Source organism: Aethalodelphis obliquidens, unplaced genomic scaffold (assembly GCF_003676395.1).
Source record: "Aethalodelphis obliquidens isolate GAN/ISIS:26980383/991018 unplaced genomic scaffold, ASM367639v1 scaffold35, whole genome shotgun sequence".
Classification (NCBI taxonomy): Eukaryota; Metazoa; Chordata; class Mammalia; order Artiodactyla; family Delphinidae; genus Aethalodelphis; species Aethalodelphis obliquidens.
Genome location: NW_020837979.1, coordinates 10,158,061 through 10,178,710, shown reverse-complemented (window position 1 = coordinate 10,178,710; position 20,650 = coordinate 10,158,061). Strand labels below are relative to the sequence as shown.

The 20,650-nt window shown below is 40.3% G+C and overlaps 1 protein-coding gene across 1 annotated transcript in view; it reads right to left on the bottom strand.

The window, feature by feature from the left end:
• Positions 1 to 963: 963 nt before the first annotated feature.
• Positions 964 to 20,650, bottom strand: part of ACOXL (acyl-CoA oxidase like) — a 332,334-nt gene continuing 312,647 nt past the window's right edge. The window contains 2 exon segments of the mRNA XM_027129018.1: positions 964 to 2,829; positions 3,160 to 3,261. Coding sequence (XP_026984819.1) covers positions 2,725 to 2,829; positions 3,160 to 3,261 — 207 coding nt within the window. The 3' untranslated portion in view covers positions 964 to 2,724.

Genomic DNA, 20,650 nt, shown 5'->3' with positions numbered 1-20,650 from the left:
TAAAGCAACTATACCCCAATAAAAAAAATAAAGAAGATAAAAACAATAAAATATACTAAGATTTAAAAAATATTAGTACATTAATGTTAACAAATATAGACTTTATTCAGGTATCATCAGTTTTTCTACCAATGTCCTTTTTCTGTTCCAGGACTCCATCCAGGTACCACACTGCATTCAGTCCTCACGTCTCCCTGATTGCCTCTGGTTGATGATGGTTTCTCTGTCCTCCCTTGTCTTTCATTGATTGACAGTTTGAGGAGTACCAATCAGGTACTGTACGGACCACCCCTCAATTTGGTTTTGTCTGACATGTTTTTTTCATGATTGGACTATGGGTTTTGGGGAAGAGTGAAGTACTCTTCTCATCACATCATATCAGAGGTCCACGTCATCAACATGACTTATTACTGGGGATATTAACCTTAATCACGTGGTTAAGATGGGATCTACCAGATTTCTCCACTGTAAAGTAACTCTTTTCCCTTCCCATACTCTATTCCTAAAAATAGAAGGAAGTCACTAAGTCCAACTCACATTCAAGGGAAGGAAAATTGTTTCACTTCCTGAAGGGGGGAGTATCTACATGTATCATTTGGAATTCTTCTTCTTCTTTTTTTTTTTTTTTTTTTGCAGTACGCGGGCTTCTCTCTGTTGTGGCCTCTCCCGTTGCGGAGCACAGGCTCCGGACACGGAGGCCCAGCGGCCATGGCTCATGGGCCCAGCCGCTCCGATCCTCCCAGACCGGGGCACGAACCCGTGTCCCCTGCAACGGCAGGCGGACTCTCAACCACTGCACCACCAGGGAAGCCCTGGAATTCTTCTTTAAGGAACACTTGTCTCTTTGTTTGTGTTCAATTTTATTTATTTATTTATTTTTTGGCCACCCTGCATGTGGGATCTTATCTCCCCAACCAGGGATCAAACCTGCGCCCCCACCCCACCCCCGCCCGCAGTGGAAGCGCGGAGTCCTAACCGCTGGACCACCCGGGTATTCCCATGTGTTTATTTTATACTTTGGGTTAAAGTCCAATATGATGTTATCCATTTTGTTGCTCTAAGTGTTCCAGCTTTGGCCCCTGGGAGCTCTTCCAGTTAGCTCCTTCCCACATCCCTTGGACATACCCCCATAACTGTGGGTCTTTCTATCTTTATTTCTGTTTTGAGCACTTTCTGACTTTCTGGCTCTAGAAGACGTTCCAGGTTCATCTTATATATTCATTGCCCCAGCCAGAATCAGCCATTTCTCCAAGGACCCTGGTTGCTATTTTGGAAAATGATATTAGAAACCAACAACTGGGCACTGAGTGCTTTTTGTTACTGGTTGATGCTGATTTCTAACCAAATAATTGAAAATATTTAGAGCCAGAGAGATATGGGTTTTTGCTACCCGTATTACTTTGGGCAAGTTACTATATCACATTGGATCTGTTTCCTCATCCACGTGTAAGAATAATGAACATCACTCAGAGGGTTGTTGTGAGGTCAAGGGAGATAATATTGAAGGAACTTTCTATTTCTGATATTAGAGAGCTAGGTTTTCTTTTTCTACACCTTTAAAGCATCAATGATCTGACAATACAGTAATGCAAAAAATTAAGGGAAAATGGGAACCAAGAGAAATAAACAAGTAAGAAAATTGCGTTTGCCATGAAGGCATTTGCCATTTCCAGCAAATCTGAATTTTCACTTTGACAGCCACATGGTGATTGCGGTGGAGCAGGGAGTGATGACAGTGAAAACCAGGCCCAGCACTAAGCAAGAAATTTAATAGACAGTAAGCTGGATGCCAAAGAGCTATAACCCCGGGGGAGGGTAAAGAAATTGCTGCCCTTATCTGAACCCTCTGAGTCTTCCAGAAAACCTCAATTTGGTTTAGGGTGGGTCTCAAGCTAAGAGTCCCTTCAGACGCCTTGCAAGGGGAAGAAGATACCTTCAATTTGCCCTTCACATTAATCTTACAAATCATTTTCCAAGGACAGTGACTAGTACACATCTAGGACATCTTGAGCACTCAGCCCCAGCGGACGCCATGTGGGGCAGAAGAACCATCTAGTGGAGCCCTGTCCAGACTGCAGAGTCATGAGAAACGAGAAATGGTTGTTGTTTTAAGACACTAAGTTTTGGGGTTTTTTTGTTACATAGCAATAGATAACTGAAGTATTTTTATACATGCTTTTTGTCATAATTGCTGCCCCCTAAGAAGGAAAAAGATTCTTCAAGGTTCTTCCGAGCCCATTATAGTTTTGCTCCGGCAGGCTTCTCCAGGTTTGTCTATCAGTTAAGACTTCAACCAAACTGGTCTTTTCACTGTTTCTTAACATGTCTGTCCCAAGTACCCCCATTTCTATGATTTTGCTCACTTCACCAACCCCATCTGAAGGCTCACCTGCATTTCCCCCTCCTCAGCTGAACCACCGCCTCCACTTTGAATCTTCCCCTCTTCCAGGTCTAGCAAAGAACGCCATTAATTCCAAAGTGACCTCTGTCCTCTGCACTTATGCTTGTGGCCAAGTTCATTGGAAAGGTCCACTCCCTCGTGTTGTTGCGTTATTTGAAGGCAGTTTCGTGTCCCCAGCTATAATGAGCTCCCTTGAATGCAGAGACTGAGGATATACCTGTCTGTGTTTCAGCATCTAACAGCGGGCCTGGAAGAGGGAGGGAACCCAGAAAATGTGTTGTATAGATGATTACGCTGTTTAACGGTCTTCTTCTAAAGCAGCATTATGGTGATGATTCACTGGCTCTATCTTCATTTTCAGGTGCTCTGTGGCTGTCACACTGAATTCCCATTGCAACCACTGACAAAAGTACCACCAGGCCTTTTTTCTAAATATAAAGAATGAGTTAATAGGCTTTCGTAAGAAGTAAGAAAATGAAAATCACTTCATACCTCTTTTTTTTTTTTTTGCCAGCACTTTTGATTTCTTCCTCTCCTTTACATGTGAGAAGTTCATACACGGTGAATCACTTCCCTGTCACTTAAACTCTGAAGTGTAATATGATCACAGTAGGCAATGAAACCATGTATGTGAAGTCTCAGAGGCGCAAAAATTTGTGAGTGGAAACCGATAAAAGATTGGCAGGACTGTTTTCTAAGAAAGCAAAGAGCCGACAGCTGAGGCACGAAGGGTTTCTTCTGCATCCAGGGATTCTTACCTGACGCCTAATCTTCATGCTGGCCAGGGGAGTCAAATATTTATGTTCTAGATACCAGGCTTGCTCCTGGAACACCAGTTTGGTTCCATATAGCAGACAAAACTAAGGGGTGGGGGAAGAGGAGAGAAATGGAAAAATATGTTAGAAAACACAGAATCTAAGGAGGAGAATGAGAAAGAGCATAATATTACATTTCATAAGATCATAAAAGTTAATACATACTTACTGTAAATGGTCATATTTTGTTTTTTTTAATTTTTATTTTATATTGGAGTATAGTTGATTAACAATGATATGTTAGTTACAGGTGTACAGCAGTGATTCAGTTATACCCATACAAGTTTCTGTTCTTTTTCAAATTCTTTTCCCATTTAGGTTATTACAAAATATTGAGCCAAGATTTCTGTGCTATACAGTAGGTCTTTGTTGGTTATCTATTTTAAATATAGTAGGGTGTACATGTCAATCTCAAACTCCCAATCTATCCCTCCCCCTGCTTTCCCCCGGTAACCGTAAGTTTGTTCTCTAAGTCTGAAAATGGTCACATTTTGGACATGCAGTATATGTTTTATATTTTGAAACCACTCTATGGAGAAATTTAAAGCATATATAAAATTAGAAAAAATAGTATAACCAACTTCCATGTCTCCATCCCCCCAGTTCAACAAATATTAACTCACAGCCAGTCTTACTTCATCTACAATCTCATCTAATTCTTCCCCACCCCAGGTTACTTAGAATCAAAGTCCACTCATAATATATTTTAAAAAATAACTGTAATATTTCTGTTTGCTTTCTTTCTTGATTCATGAAAGAATATTCTTTTTTTTTTTTTTTTTTTTGTGGTACGCGGGCCTCTCACTGTTGTGGCCTCCCCCGCTGCAGAGCACAGGCTCCGGATGCGCAGGCTCAGCAGCCATGGCTCACGGGCCCAGCCGCTCCGCGGCATGTGGGATCTTCCCGGACCGGGGCACGAACCCGCGTCCCCCGCATCGGCAGGCGGACTCTCAACCACTGTGCCACCAGGGAAGCCCATGAAAGAACATTCTAAATGCCCATTCTGAATAATATCATCCTGATATTTTCCATTGAGCATGGTTTGATTAGACTTTCATAAAAACAGCATTCCTCATTTGCATTTTGTTTCAATACGTTTTTCCTATCACGTTTCTGAAACTGACACGCAGACCTCCGTCATGACATCAGTGGCATCCAGCAATAATAGATGAGTTTTCCTGTATTAACAGTAACTTTTTTTTTTGTATAATGCAAAAAAAAATACACTCAAATTGCCTATAGCAACTATAAAAGGTAATGATGCAATGCATTTAATTACTGTTTAGTAGTGCTTTTTATTTGAGCATTTCAAAGTATTAGTAAAAGTGTCATATTTCTATGAAGGACTTAAATAAAAATGAGGTAAATGTAGAATTGTTAAATGAGAATTTCAGAAGTCTTTACAATGAACAAGTAACTTTTAAGTTAACTATTCTTTAGCATTTCATATTTAATAATTCCAAAATTATACAAACATAGAGATAATAGTATAAGGTACCTCCAAGTCTATATCATCCAGCTTTAATAGCTGTCAACTCATAGCCAGTCTTGTTTTATCTCTACTCCCACCTGTTCCCCCCTTTCCATATTATTATGAGGCAAAGTTCAATTGTGATCATCTCTAGGTTTGGAGGGAAGAGAGCTATGTCGATCCTGGAAGAGAAAGCTATGTTGACAGGGTTCCCTTAGAGGAGCTGTAACCTTCAGCCAAGGAACACAGAAACCCCAAGGTGATCCCACAAGAAGGCAGGCAGGGGGCAGGGATATCCCAACCTCATTCTCCTCCCCATCTCCAGTCTCTAGCTGGGGCTTCCTGTTCTCAGAACCTAACTGGATCCAGAGGGCAAGGATTCCTCTGATGCAAGTTACGTAGGTCAATTTCCTGGGCCCAGAGCAGGGTGGAGAAGGGTGGAGAGTAGAGCTGGAAAAGCAAAGGGAGGATGTCTGGAAAAATCCCATCTCTAACACCCCCAACAGGTGGTCATCTAGCCTTAGTCCAGTCCTATCTCAAGTTCAAGTTCACCTGGTCCCACACAGCCCCGACTGCTGACACCATTCCCACGTTTCATCCCAGAGGCCAGTGTCACACTGTGCTGCCTATGTCTGCTCTGCCCTTCTGTCGACTCCTGACTTGTCCTCCTGTTGACAGTCTGTGGCTCTTGTGTATCTGATGCTCAGGGCCACTTTTCTGCCTTTGAACTTTTTCTTTTCTCCTTGAACACAGTTCGGACTCTCCTTTGACTACCCTCTTTTCTTGTCCTAGGCAACAGGCGTCCAGGTTCTTGGTGGTGACCAGAACACCACCTGGAGGTCCAGATACCATCAGCCCAGCCTCAGGTCCTCAAATGGAACCTGAATGTGTTTCCTTTTACGTTTCAGAGATGGGAGCTCAGTGCATCAAGAGGCATCCAGTTTTCCAACCCACTGTTTGAAGAACCATCGCATACTGAACCACTTGCCTATGCGGAACATGAATCTATGGATTGTTAACTCTGTCGGAAAGGGACCTTGTCCTGCTCATCTCTGTATGCCGAGGGTCTGGGAAAAAAGCTGATACACTCTAAGAGATTGGCTGACATCCAATTTCCTGTATACCTCATAGCTATTAATCCTGTAACTTTTGCTGCCTAAGGAGCAAAGCAGGAGTATATGAAAGTATCCAGATAACAACCCTTAACAATTTAAAGATAAGTTTCACATCTCTGCTTAGGCGTTCTTTCTTCAGAGGATCAGCCTTCACAGACTGCCATTTTCTCACAATGCAGCTTCCAGCTCTTGCGCCACTTTGGACCTGGTGGCCTCTTCTAAATGCTTAATTCTCTTCTTCAGGGTGTCTCACGGGACTGAACACAGGGTCCAGATGTTTTCTCATCGCTGTAGTGTCAGTAGCACCATCGCTGTCCTGGTTTGGGACTCTATACTTTTACAAGCAAAGGAAGATGGAATTTGCTTTTATGACAGTCACATGTTTTTTGAAGAAATGAGTGAAAGAATACCATGCAATTTGGTTTACATCAAATGTTTGCTCAGTTAACACTCCTACTGTGCCTTTTCTCCTATGAACCGTTTTCAACCAACCCATATATACACATACACATCCCTAAAGGGATGACTTTAAATTTATTCTCTTAAAGCATCATCTTGTTGATATGACTTACTTCAAGTCCCCCAAATCTCTATGAATATTAATTCAATCACCTCATGTGTTTATGTCATTTACAGATGTGTCAGTCCCACCTTTGTCTTTATATCATAGAACTCAACTGATAGGTCTGTATCTTTTCAATCAAGTATTTGAGAATCTATTTAACAGACTCTCATCTAACTCATATTTCTCTAGCTTGTACATAAGGATAGCCTAAGAGTCTGGAAAGTGCTGTGCAAAATCAAGATACATCGGGCTTCCCTGGTGGCGCAGTGGTTGGGAGTCCGCCTGCCGATGCGGGGGACGCGGCTTCGTGCCCCGGTCCGGGAGGATCCCACGTGCCGCGGAGCGGCTGGGCCCGTGAGCCATGGCCGCTGAGCCTGCGCGTCCGGAGCCTGTGCTCCGCAACGGGAGAGGCCACAACAGTGAGAGGCCCGCGTACCGCAAAAAAAAAAAAAAAAAAAAAAATCAAGATACCTCAACTTCCCCAGATTTTGTCTTCTAGCAACCTGATTAAGACAGGAAATAAGATTAGTTTAGCAAGGCTTAGCCACAGTGAGCAAAGACCACGCTCCTAGTGACCATCTTTTTCTAATCACTCATAAACTATCTTGAATAGCCTTTTCTAGCATTTTAACTTGGATTTATAAATTCTATAGTTTCCCCAATCTATTTTTCTTTCTTTGTTTTTTTTTAACGTGGACATTTGCTCATTTACAGTTTCCTGACATCTCTTTTGTCCTCCTTGGTTTCAAATGTCTCACAACTGTGTCCTTCCCAATTCAGAGAGAAGATGGGGACATTCTAGGAGACAAGTATGTCTGCTTTCTGTTTGCATTTATTAACATCAAAGCTTTCTTCCCCAGGCCAGGTGTCTGTCTCTTCGAACTCTGAGCGTAGCTAAAAATAGCCTTTTAAATCTTCAAGCCTCACATTATGGCGGGATTTGACCATCCTGACATTTACTAAATGCTACCCTTTTGTATTTATCCCTGGACAAGCGTCTCCCCCCATCACCATGCTTCTCATTTATATAGCTTCCTTAGACTTACGGCCATCAGAGAGTCCTCTCTACACTTATCTTGGTTTCTTTAAATGTGTCCCAAATTACACCTTTTTTTGGTATCTATTGTATTGTCAGAGTAATATTTTACTGTTTTTCTTACTCTCAAGCCCATGTGCCCCTATGAAATCTCTGCCCATAGAATCATAATAACCAATATTTTTTAATCACCTACTATGTGCCAGGCACTGCAAGGTATTTTACATTCACCTCGTTTAGTCTTCACAATAATCCTGAATGTAGCCATAACTCCTGGACAGAGTAAATGGAGAAGCTATTTGAGGAACTGAAAAATAAATATTGATAGTAGGCAGATTTGGGAAGAAGGCTAAAATTCAAAGTACCACCAAACAGGTGATGAGTTTAGTTTTTTTCCCTAGTCTTCAAGCTGCTTGTCCCTGGAGACGGGCGTGCATCAGACCAAGATAAATAAACCCCAGATTCTGGAAGGAGGATAGAAAAGGGAGCCCTGGGGAACCAGAGAGTACCGAGGAGGTCATGGACTCGGGGGGCTTGGGAGAGTAAGCCCATAAAGTTGTTTATGAACTTCTGGGCTCAACCCCAGGTGTACGTACACGGATCTAACACACATCAGTACAGAAAACACTCTGAGAACTGAACTAGCAAACAGATGAAAATGCAGGTGCCAGACTGGCCACTGTGTGGTGCATACATGGGACAGAACAGAATAGTACAGCAAAGCCTTTGAAGACTAAACTGACATTGAAACCACAGTGAACAGAAGGTGAGTTGCAACTTGCAGCCCAAACAACCAGATACATTCATTGCTAAAACAAAAATATTAACGTTCTCGATGGGGTTTAAACAAGACCCAGGATCTCATAACATAATATTCAAAATGTCTAGGAAATGGGGAAGTCCCTGGTGGTCCAGGGGTTAGGACTCGGCGCTTTCACTGCCAAGGGTCCAGCTTCCATCCCTGGTTGGGGAACTAAGATTCTGCAAGCTGTGAGGTGCAAATGCCAAAATGTCCAGGAAATATTTTTTTAAAGTTCAGCATGTGAAGGACAAGAGGAATGTAACTTGCCTAGGAAAAGACAATCAACAGACACCAACAGAAAAATGACACGGATGTTGGAATTATCTAGCAAAAGCCTTAAAACAGCTGTTATAAAAAATTTTCAACAGGTGATCACAAACCCTCTTGAAACAAATGGTAAAGTAATGTTTCAGCACAGAAATAGAAGATATAAAGGAGAATCAAATGGAAATTTTAGAAGTAAAAATTACAATGATCAAAATAAAAATGGGCTTAACATCAGAATAGGGGAAACAGAGGAGAGTCAGTGAGCTGGAAGATAGAATAACAAATTATTTGAACAATAGAGAGAAAATAGACCGAAAAAAAGAACAGAGCCTCAGGGACCTGTGGGACTATGACAAAAGAACTAACCTCATGTCACTAGAGTCCCGGAAGGAGAAAAGGAAGAATGCAGGGCTGAAAAAGTACTTGACAACTTAATGGCTGAACAAGTCCTCAAATTTGGGGAAAACCCCCAGAAATATGCAGGTTTCAGAAGCTTGGTGAACCCCAAACACAATAAACACCAAGAAATCCATGCCCAGGCACATCATAATCAAACACCTTGAAACTAAAACAAAGAAAAAACCTTGAAAGCAGCCAGAGAAAAAATGGTGCATTACTTCTAGGAGAACAATGATGTGAATGACTCAATTTCTTATCAGAAACCATGGAGGCTAGAAAGAAGTGGAATAACATTTTTTAAGCACTTAAAAAGTATCAACCCAGGATTCTACATTGAGTAAAAATATCCTTCAGGAGTGAAGATGAAATAAAGATGTTGTAAAGATGAAGAAAAACTGGGAGGAATTGTTACCAGCAGACTGCTCTAAAAGAATTGTTAAGAGTGTTTCAGTCAGAAGAAAAATTATACTAAAAGGAAACTTAGAACATCAGGAATGGAGGAAGAGCAACAGAAATGGTAACTATCTGGGTAAATATGATCGACTTGTCTTCTCTTGAATTCTTTTAAAATGTGTGTAATGACTGAAAACAAAACATAATATTGTCTGATGTGGTTTCCTATGTACGGAGATTACTTATAAAATGCCTATGATATACAGAGGAGAGAGGGCAAAAGGAACTCTATGATGGTAAGGTTTCTTCATTCCACTTGAAGAGGTAAAATATTTATTTTAAGCAGACTGTAAAAGTGCAGTCACATATTGTAATCCCTAAAGCATCAACAAAAAAGAAAAAAACGATACAAAGAAATATCGATAATTCAAAATGAAATCCTGGAGAATGCTCAAACAACCCCAAAGAAGGTATGTGCTATAGAATGAATGATGGCCACCAAATGACATCAGGTCCTAATTCCTGGAATCTGCAAACATCCTAAGGAAAAAGAATCTCTGTGTGTGTGATCAAGTTAAGATTCACAAAATGAAGAGACAATTCTGGATTAACTGGGTGGGCCCTAAATACAATCACATGTATCTTTATAAAAGGCAAACAGAGAGAGGGTCCATAGACAGAAGAGAAGGAAGCAATGTGACCACAGAGACAGATATTAGAGTGAGGTGGCCACAGGTCAAGGAATGCCAGCAGCCACCAGAGGCCGGAAGAAGCAAGGAATGAATTCTCCTCTACAGCCTCTAAGGACAGTGCAATCCTGCTGACAGCTTGATTTTGGCCCAGTGATACGATTTCAGACTTCCAGCCTCCAGAACTATGAGAGAATAAACTTCTGTTGTTACAATCCACCAAGTTTGTTGTAATTTGTTATAGCAGCCGTAGGAAACTAATTCAACATATAAGAGAAAGTAAAAAATAAGACTGTCCTTATTCACAGACAATATGATTGTTTACATAAAAAAAAAAACCCCACAAGAAATCTGCCAAAAAACTCAAAACCTCTAGAGTTAATAGTGAGCTTAGCAAAATCATAGGATACAAGGTCGACATACAACATGTCAATTGTATTTCTAGATATTAACAATGTACCATTAGAAACCAATATTTAAAACAATCTACCCTTTACAGTAGCTCCCCCCAAATGAAATATTTAGGTATACGTTTACAAAAACATGTATATTATCTTTATGCTAAAAACTGAAAATGCTGATGAAAGAAATCAAGGAAGAACTAATAAAGTGGATTGGCAAGGTCAACATAGTACATTTGTCAATTCTCCCCGAAGTGATCCATAGATTTTACATAATTCCAATAAATATCTCAGCGGATTTTTTGCTGCTGATAGAGACAAGCTAATTCTAAAATTTATATGAAAAATCAAAGAAACTAGAATGGCTAAAACAACTTGCAAAAGAAGAAAAAAGCTGGAGGAATTACTCTATTTGCTTTTAAGACTTGCTATAAAGTTACAGTGTTCAAGATAGCATGGTTTTGTCAAGGGACAGACGCATAGATCAATGGAACAAAATAGAGAACCCAGAAACAGACCCATGCAAATATGCGTGAATGAGTTTGATAAAGGTGCAGAAGGAATTCGATGGAAGAAGGACAGTCTTTTCAACAAATGATGCAGAAACAATTGGATAGCAACAGTCAAAAGATAAATAACATTGACCTAAACCTCACACCTTATACACAGATTGGTTCAAAATGAATCATAGATCTAAATGTAAAACATAGAACTCTAAAACTTCTGGAAAAAGATATGGGAGAAAATCTTCATGGCCTGGGGTTAAGCATATATTATTAGATATGACACCAAAAGCACAATCTATAATATAGGAAAGTTGATAAATTGGACTTCATCAAAATTTAAAAATTTTTGCTTTGCAAAGGACTTTAAGAGAATGAAAAGACATGCCACAAACTGGGAAAAACATTTGCAAATCACACATCCAACAAAGAACTTGTACCCAGAATTTATAAAGAACTCTCAAAACTCAACAGTAGGAAAAATTATCTGATTTTAAAATGGGCAAAAGATTTGAACAGACTTCACTCAAGAGTACATACAGATGGCAAAAAGGCACATCAAAGGATTTCAACATCATTAGGAAGCGCAAATTAAAACCAGATGTTATATTCCTATATCCCTATTGGAATGGCCAAAAAAAAAAATACAGACAATACCAAGTGTTGCTGAGGATGCTGAGCAACTGGATCTCTCATACATTGGGAATGTAGTAGCTTTGCAAAGCTAAATGTACGTTTACTATATGACCCAGTAAATCCACTCCTAAGCATTTACCCTAGAGCAGTGGCTCTCAGCTAAGGATGACCTTTGTCCCCCAAGAGACATTTGGCAATTACTGAAGACTTTTTGGTGTCATAACTGGAGAAGTTCTACTGACATCTAGTAACTAGAGGCCGGGGATATCGCTAAACACCCTACGAAGTACAGGACAGCACTCCCACAACAAAGAAGTACTGACCCAAAATGTCAATATTGTCAAGATTGAGAAATTCGCTCTAGAGTAAGAAAAATTGTTTACATAATAACTTGTATATGTATATATATAGCATCTCTACTCATAATCTTCAAAAACTGAGAACAACTCAAATGCCTTTCACTGGGTGAGTGATTAAATTGGGGTATATCCATACAATGGAATACTACTCAGCAGTGAAAATGTGTAACTGTGGGTGCATGCAATGACTCCGCTGAACCTCAAATACTGAGTGAAGGAAGTCAATATCAAAAGGTTACGTATTGTATGATTCCAATGACGTTATATCCTCAAAATGACACAACTACAGTGATAGACAACACATCATTGGTTGCCAGGGTTTATCAGAAGGGGAAGAGGATAATTATAAAGCCATACCATAAAGAATAATTATAAAGCCATACCATAAAGGATTATTTAACGATGGTTAAACTGTTCTGTATCCAGTCTGTGGTGGTACTTACACAATTCTACACGTGTTGAAATTCATAGAACTACACAGCCCTAAACAAGGTCATTTTGCTGTATAATAATTTAAATATATCATCTTTTATGTCCAGATCTCTTTCTCTTTGTTATGGCAAACTCCAAGCTGAAATGGCTATATTCTCTAATGGTTCCCTGTACTGAAATTTTGTCCAAGGACCCCTGCCTGATCTCTTCCCTTTGAAAGTCACCCCTTCCCTTCCTGGGTTCTCACAGCAGTGTGTTTTTCCTTATTACACATTCTGCCTGTTGGTGTAATTATTTGCCCATGTGACTTTCTCCCTGACCACAATGTGATCAGGAAGGCAGGAACTGCGGCTCACGCATCTTGGAATTTCTGCAGCGCCTAGCCCAGTATCAGGGCTTGGTGTGTGCATTTGTAGAACTGAGACCCTTGGTTCCCTCAGGAGCATAAGCTCACTGGGACCAACAACAGAAAGAAGGGAGGTTGCCTGCAATTTATGCCAAGTAGGCAGCCTGTATCCATGGCCTGAACCGCATAATAAGCAAGGAGATGCAGCAAAAGGACTGAGTTGGACCTCTAGTGTCAGAGAAGATGAAAAAGCTTATTAGTTCATGGTAATACCAGCGTGATTTCAGAACAGTTTCCCCCAGCAACAACCTAGTTCTCTCACTGTGATGAAGTGCTCTGCCTTCTGCCTCAGACTTCAGCCACTTGGGATCTGCATTACTGCCTTGTAAAATTGATGGGCAGTGGTACTGTCTCTTAGTTAAGGAATTTCTGCCAGCCTTAGCAAAAAATATTAGTTTTGCAATTTCTAAGGGCATTCCTTGCAATAGAAAAGTGATTAGAAATTGGACCAGACTGGAACAATGCCCATCTTGAATCCGTATAGTTCACCTGCCGAGTCTCCTCCATGCCATCAGCTCCAGGTGTGGGCTCATCAGCTTCCGCAGGTGAGGAAGCCTTATTTATATTACACTGGAAAAAGGTTGAGGAGGGGGTAATCAGTTCAGAAAGTACAGCTTTGATCACCCAAGGAAGCTGTTCAGATCAAAGTCTCTTTTTCTTCTAAACTGACTGAAGATGTTAATTTTTTTAAAATCCAACCTGCTCGATATTTCTTGTGTCTTAAAAGCTTCTCTTCTTGAGAAAGGTGACAAGCAGTGGCAGCTGGATTCTGGTAGAGCCCAGAGGGCTCTAGCAGAGGACGGTTAAGGATAAAGGTGATCTTTTCTTTCGGAGTCTCTGGACGCTGAAGAGCCTGGGATGGCTCTCTGTCCATCGCCACTTTCAGCAGAGGAACCACTTTAGTAAAGTGACGGTGGGCCATGTGCTGGTATCACAGTGGATCAAAGGCAGAGCATCTGCTAGGGTTAGGGGTGAGAGAGCCAGCCAGACCCAAAGCACATTCTATTTTATGCCTCGTTGGAGAAGCCTAGCCATACCTCTATCTTTGCCTTTGCAGGTGCCAGAAGGGAAATCTCTAGAGAAGGTAACCCTGAGATATCATTTTGCCAGCATGCTGCGTGTGCTTGGGCAGAGGGGAGGCTGGAGCTCTGCTGCTTCTCAACCCTAAGGGTAGACGGATATTTGGGGGTCACACAGCTGGCTGCAGAATCCAAGCTTTCCTGTGATTGCCACACTCAGGCAAACCAACTCTCTACTACTTTGCAGTGTTGCAGTGCACTGTCCGTTACATGGCCAGTGGGAATGGGAAAATTCAGAAAGTACAGCTTTGCAGGCAGAGAGGAAGCTATTCCCTCTGATACTTCTTACACAATCCACTACATAGACTGGCTCAGAACCATACTCCTACAGCCCTCCCTTGGTATCTGTAGGGGGGTTGGTTCCAGGACCCCCAGAGGATACCCAAATCCACAGATGCTCAAGTCTCTTATATAAAATTGAGTAGTACTTGCATAAAACCTATGCACATCCTCCCATATACTTTAAATCATGTCTAGATTACTTATGATACCTAATATAATGTAAATGCTATGCGGCAATAAATAGTTGTAAATATAAGGTAAATGCTATGTAAATCATTGCCAGTGTGCAGCAAATTCAAGTTTTGCTTTTTGCAACTTTCTGGATTTTCTTTCTGAATATTTTTGATCAGTGATTGATTGAATCTGTGGATGTGGAATCTGTATGGAGGGCCGACTGTAATTTATGCAGACAGTTTGGGCAACTTGTGGAAAAGCATTCAGCCAGGTTCTTCTGATTTGTTTTAACCCAGAATTGATCCCACTTCTTCCCACTCCCAGTTCCCCGTCTGTCATTGGCTGTGCAACCATCACCACCATTCACATCCAGAACTTCTTTCATCTTGCAAAACTGAAATTCTGAATCCATTAAATAATAACTTCTCATTCTCCCTTTTCCTTGGTCCCTGGAAAGGGACCATTCTACTTGTCTCTCTGAATAGGACTACTCTAGGCATCTCATATAAATGGATCCATACAGTATATGTTCTTTTGTGACTAGTTTATTTTACTTAGCATGATGTATTCAAGGTTCCTCCATGTAGTAGCCTGGGTCAGAATTTCCTTCCCTTTTTAAGGCTGAATAATATTCTATTGCATGTATATACCATATTTTTTGTTTATTCATTCACCCATCAATGGACACTTGGGTTGCTTCCACATTTTGGCCGTTGTGATTAGTGCTGCTGTGAACATGGGTGTACTATTACCCATTCAAGCCACTGTTTTCAATTCTTTGGATATATGCTCAGAAGTGAAGTTGCTGGACCATATGGTGATTCTATGGTTAATATTCTGAGGCATCGCCATACTATTTACCACAGTGGCTGCTCCATTTTGCTTTCTCACCAACAGTGCACAAGGGTTCCAATTTCCCCACGTCCTTGCCAACACCTGTTATTTTGGTTTTTGTCGTTGTTGTTTTGATAGCAGCTATCCTAATGGGTGTGAAGTACTAGCTCATTGTGGTATTGATTTGTATTTCCCTAATGATTAGTGATGTTGAGCATCTTTTCATATGCTTATTGCCCATCTGTAGATCTTTGGAGAAATGTTTATTCAAGCACTTTGCCCATTTTTAACCTGGTTGTTTGGATTTTTCTTGTTAAATTTTGAGTTCTCTATACAGAGATTCCGGATATTAGTCTTTTATCTGTATGTGATTTGTAAATACTTTGTTGCTTTTTTACTGTGTTGATAGTGTCATTTGATGCACAGAAGTTTTAAACTTTAATGAATTTCAACATGTATAGCTTTTTTTTGTTGTTTATGCCTTTGATGTCATATCCAAGAAATATTGCAAATCCAATGTGATGAGGCTTTTCTCGTTTTCTTCTGAGAGTTTTATAGTTTTAGCTCTGACATTTAAGTGTTTGGTCTATTTTGAGTTAATTTCTGTATATCATGTTAGATAACGGTCCAATTTCATTCTTTTGCATGTGGATATCTAGTTTCCCCTGTACCATTTGTTGAAAAGACTATCGTTTCCCCATTGAATGATCTTGGTACTCTCGTCAAAAATCATTTGACCAAATATGCAAGGGTTTATTTCTACATTGGTCTATATGTCTGTCTTTACGCCAGTACAACCCTATTTTGATTGCTGTAGATTTGTACATTTTCAAACCAGGAAGTGTGAGACCTCTGACTTTTTTCTTCTTTTTCAAAATTGTTTTGGCTATTCAGGGTCCCTTGTGATGCCGTATGAATTTTACAATGAGTTTTTCTATTTCTGCAAAACAAGTCATGCAATTTTGACAGATTGCACTGAATCTGTAGATAGCTTTAGGTAATACTGACATCTTAAAAATATTAAGCCTTTCAATCCATGAACACAGAATTTCTTTCCATTTATATCTTCCTTGATTTCTTTTAGCAATATTTTTGCTGAAAGTTTTTCACCTTCTTTGTTAATTCCTAAGTACTTAATTCTTTTTGATGCTATTATAAATTGAATTGCTGCCTTCATTTCCTTTTTGGATTGTTTACTGTTGATGTATAGAAATGCAACTGATATCTGCATGTTGATTTTTGTATCCTGCAACTTTGCTGAATTATTCTTTCTAACAGTGTGTGTATGTGTGATGTTTGTGTAATCTTTAGGGTTTTCTACATATAAGATCATATCATCTGTGAATAGAAGAGATAGTTTTACTTCTTCCTTTCCAATTTGGATGCCTTTTATTTCTTTTTCTTGCCGAATTACTCTGGCTAGGACTTCCAGTATTGTGTTGAATAGAAGTGGTGAAAGCAGACATCTTTGTCTTGTTCCTGACAAAGGAAAAGCTTTCAGTTTTTCACCATTGAGTATAATGTTGTGAGTTTTTTCATATACGGCTTTATAATATTGACATAGTTTCCTGAGTGTTTTTATCATGAAAGGATGCTGAATTTTGTCAAATGCTTCTAATGCATCAATTGAGACGATCATGTTTTTTTTTTCTTCGTTCTGTTAATGTGATATATTACATAGATAATTTTTTTGTTTGTTGAACCATCCTTGTATTCCAGGAATAAATCCCACTTGGCCATAGTGTATAATCCTTTTAATATGCTGCTCAACTCAGCCTCTAGTATTCTGTTGAGGATCAGCATTTTGTAGTTTTAAGCATACAAATCCTATCTATTGTTAGATGTATACCCAAGTACTTACTCTTTTGAGAAATTATACATGATATTGAGTTTAAAAAATTTTTCCTGTCCAAGTGTTCATTGCTAATATATAGAAATTCAATGAATTTTTGCATGTTGATCTTATATCCTGTGACCTTGCTAAACTCATTTCTTAGTTCTAGGATATTTGTTTGTTTTGTAGATTCTTTGGGATTTTCTAAATAGACAATGATGTCGTATATAAATAGGAACTGTTTTATTTCTTCCTCTCTGATATGAAAGAATATGCTTTTTATTTCCATTTCTTGCCTTATTTCACTAGTTAGAACTTTTAGTATTATATTGAATAAGAATGGTGAGACCAAACATTATTGCTTTATTCCTGATGTTAGGGGGAAAGCATTCCTTGTTTCACCGATATGTATGTTGTTAGCTATAGCGGGGGTCCCCAACCCCCTGTACCGGGCCATGGCCTGTTAGGAACCAGGCTGCGCAGCAGGAAGTGAGAGGCGGGCGATCAACTGAAGCTTCATCTGTATTTTCAGAGACTCCCCATCGCGTGCATTACTGCCTGAGCTCTGCCTCCTGTCAGATCAGTTACGGCTTTAGATTCTCATAAGAGCATGAACCCTACTGTGAACTGCGCATGCGAGGGATCTAGGTTGTGTGCACCTTATGAGAATCTAATGCCTGGTGATCTGCGGTGGAGCTGAGGCGGTGATGCTAGCTCTGGGGAGTGGCTGCAAATACAGGTTATCATTAGCAGAGAGGTTTGACTGCACAGAGATCATAATAAATCAATTGCTTGCAGACTCATATCAAAACCCTATCAGTGGGGCTTCCCTGGTGGTGCAGTGGTTAAGAATCCGCCTGCCAATGCAGGGGACACGGGTTCAAGCCCTGGTCCAGGAAGATCCTACAAGCCGTGGAGCAACTAAGCCCATGCACCACAACTACTGAGCCTGCGCTCTGGAGTCCACATGCTGCAGCTACCGAAGCCCCGCTCGCCTAAAGCCCATGCTCCACAACAAAAGAAGCCACCGCAATGAGAAGCCCATGCACTGCCATGAAGAGTAGCCCCCACTCGCCACAACTAGAGAAAGCCCACGCGCAGCAGTGAAGACCCCGTGCAGCCTAAAATAATAAAATAAATAAATAAATTTACATTAAAAAAAACCCTATCAGTGAGTGGCAAGTGACAATTAATTAAACGGGACATAAGCAACACACTTTGTGTGTCACTGTCTCCCATCACCCGCAGATGGGACCATCTAGTTGCAGGAAAACAAGCTCAGGGCTCCCACTGATTCTACATTATGGTGAGTTGTATAATTATTTTATTACATATTACAATGTAATAATAATAGAAATAAAGTGCACAATAAATGTAATGTGCTTGAATCATCCTGAAACCATCCCTCCCCCCACTGGCCCTGGTCTGTGGAAAAACTGTCTTCCACAAAACTGGTCCCTGGTGCCAAAAAGTTTGGGGACCACTGAGCTATAGGATTTTTGTAGATGCTCTTTACCAAGTTGAGGAGGTTTCACTCGCTTCCTGTTTGTCTGAGGGTTATCACAAATGGGTGTTGCATTTTGTCAAATGCTTTTTCTGGTACCAATTGATATGATCATGTGATTTTTTTTTTTTGTCTTTTGCCTATTAATATGGATAACTAAATTGAATGATTTTAGGAAATTGAACCAGTCTTGCATCCTTGGAGCAAACCACACTTGGTCATGGTATATAATTTTTTTAATATATTGCTGAATTCTAGTTCCTAATATTTTGTTAGAAACTTTTGTGTCTATATTCGTAAGGGATATGGGTCCATACTTTTCCTTTTTCGTTCTGTTTCTGTCTGGTGTGATATTAGGTCAACACTAGCTTCGTAAAATGAATGTATTTCCTCCTCTTGCATTATCTGGAAGAGATTCTGTAGAATTATTAATTCTTATTTAAACGTTTAGTAGAACTCTCCAGTGAATTCTGGAGACTGGTGTTTTCTTTTTCTAGAATTTTAAAAATAAATTCAATTTCCATAACAGTTATAAGGCTGTTGTCTATTTCATATTGAGTATGGTGATTGTCTATTTCATATTGAGTATGGTGATTTGTGTTTTTGAGGAATTGGTCCATTTCATCTAAGTTGTCCAATTCATGTATGTAGAATTTTCTTAGTAATCCTTTATTATCATTTTGATGTCTGCAGGGTGTTTACCGATATCATCTATTTAATTCCTGATGTTAGTGATTTGTGTCTTTTCTTTGTTAGACTTTTAATGGGTTATCAACTTTGTTGATTTTTTTCAAAGATCCAACTCTTTGTCTCATTATTTTTCTCTATTTTCTTCTGTTTTCAATTTCATTGATTCTTGCTCTTATCTTTATTATTTCTTTCCTTCTGCTGTCTTTGGGTTTATCTTGCTCTCAATTTTTTAGGTTCTTGAGGTGGTAGCTTAGGTTATTGACTTGAGACTTTTCTTCTATTTCATGTAAGCTATAAGTTCCCCTTTCAGCACTGTTTTGGCTGTGTTCCACAAATTGGATTATATTTTCATTTTCATCCAGTTCAATCCTGCTGTTGACTCCATCTACTGAGATTTTTATTTCAGTTATTGTGTTTTTCAGTTCTTTTTTTTTTTTTTTTGCGGTACACAGGCCTCTCACTGTTGTGGGCTCTCCCCTTGCGGAGCACAGGCTCCGGACGCGCAGGCTCAGCGGCCATGGCTCACGGGCCCAGCCGCCCTGCGGCATGTGGGATCTTCCTGGACCGGGGCACGAACCCGCGTCCCCTGCATCGGCAGGCGGACTCTCAACCACTGCGCCACCAGGGAAGCCCGTATTTTTCAGTTCTAATATTTCTATCTGGTTGCTTGCATTCACTATTGCTTTGCTGAGACTATTTATTTGATGAGCCTTTCTATTCTTTTGTTTCAAGCACATTTGTAGTCACTCATGAAAACATTTTTATGATGTCTGTTTCAAGAACACATCAAGTTGTCTCATCCCCATTCTGTCCTTTTCACAGTCCTAGAAGAGACAGAGATGGAAAGATTTTCCCGAAGGCAAAAACATTCCATCAGGAGACTCCGAGAAGAAGCAGCGATCAAGTGACTGGTGCCTTCATGCTGGCCATTTTCCTGACATTTATTCCAAAACTAAGTTTCTCCCTCCTTCCTCCCTTTCTCCTCCCCCTCCTTACCTCTTGAGAGCTGACTGTGTGCCAGGCATCTTGCTGGGTCCTAGGAGAGGAAGGGGGTAGAGCTAACTAATTGTTTTTCTTTTTTCCTCTCTCAAAGTTGATAACCATGGTGCGTGTGCGTGTGCGCGCGCGCGTGTGTGTGTGTGTGTTTCAGTAGAGTTTTGAATATAAAATTAACCCAAAAGAGATCAGCTAAAATTCAGTAAGGGCAAGAGGAAGAGTTGGGCAGGTCCAGGGAGCAGAAATCATCAAGTCTCATAACATTTCCAGTTTTCAGTCAGGGCACAAAGGTGCAGTCAGGGGCTGCTGCCTGGGTGTGAGTGCTGAGCTTTGCCTCCTTTCTCAGCCCCATTCAGCATGAGCCCCCATATAACTCTAGTGCTGATGTCCCCTTCACTGTGTTCTGGAAAAGCCACTTGGTAATTCTGTTCATGTCTAGTAGCCCAGACTCATAGCACTGAAACACCCTGATGGAATTTCTCCATATTCTGGGTAAGTCACTCAAGAGAATTCTCTGGGCACTTCAGCATCTTGACCTCTTTATTTAAATGGCAAAACGACAAGCTT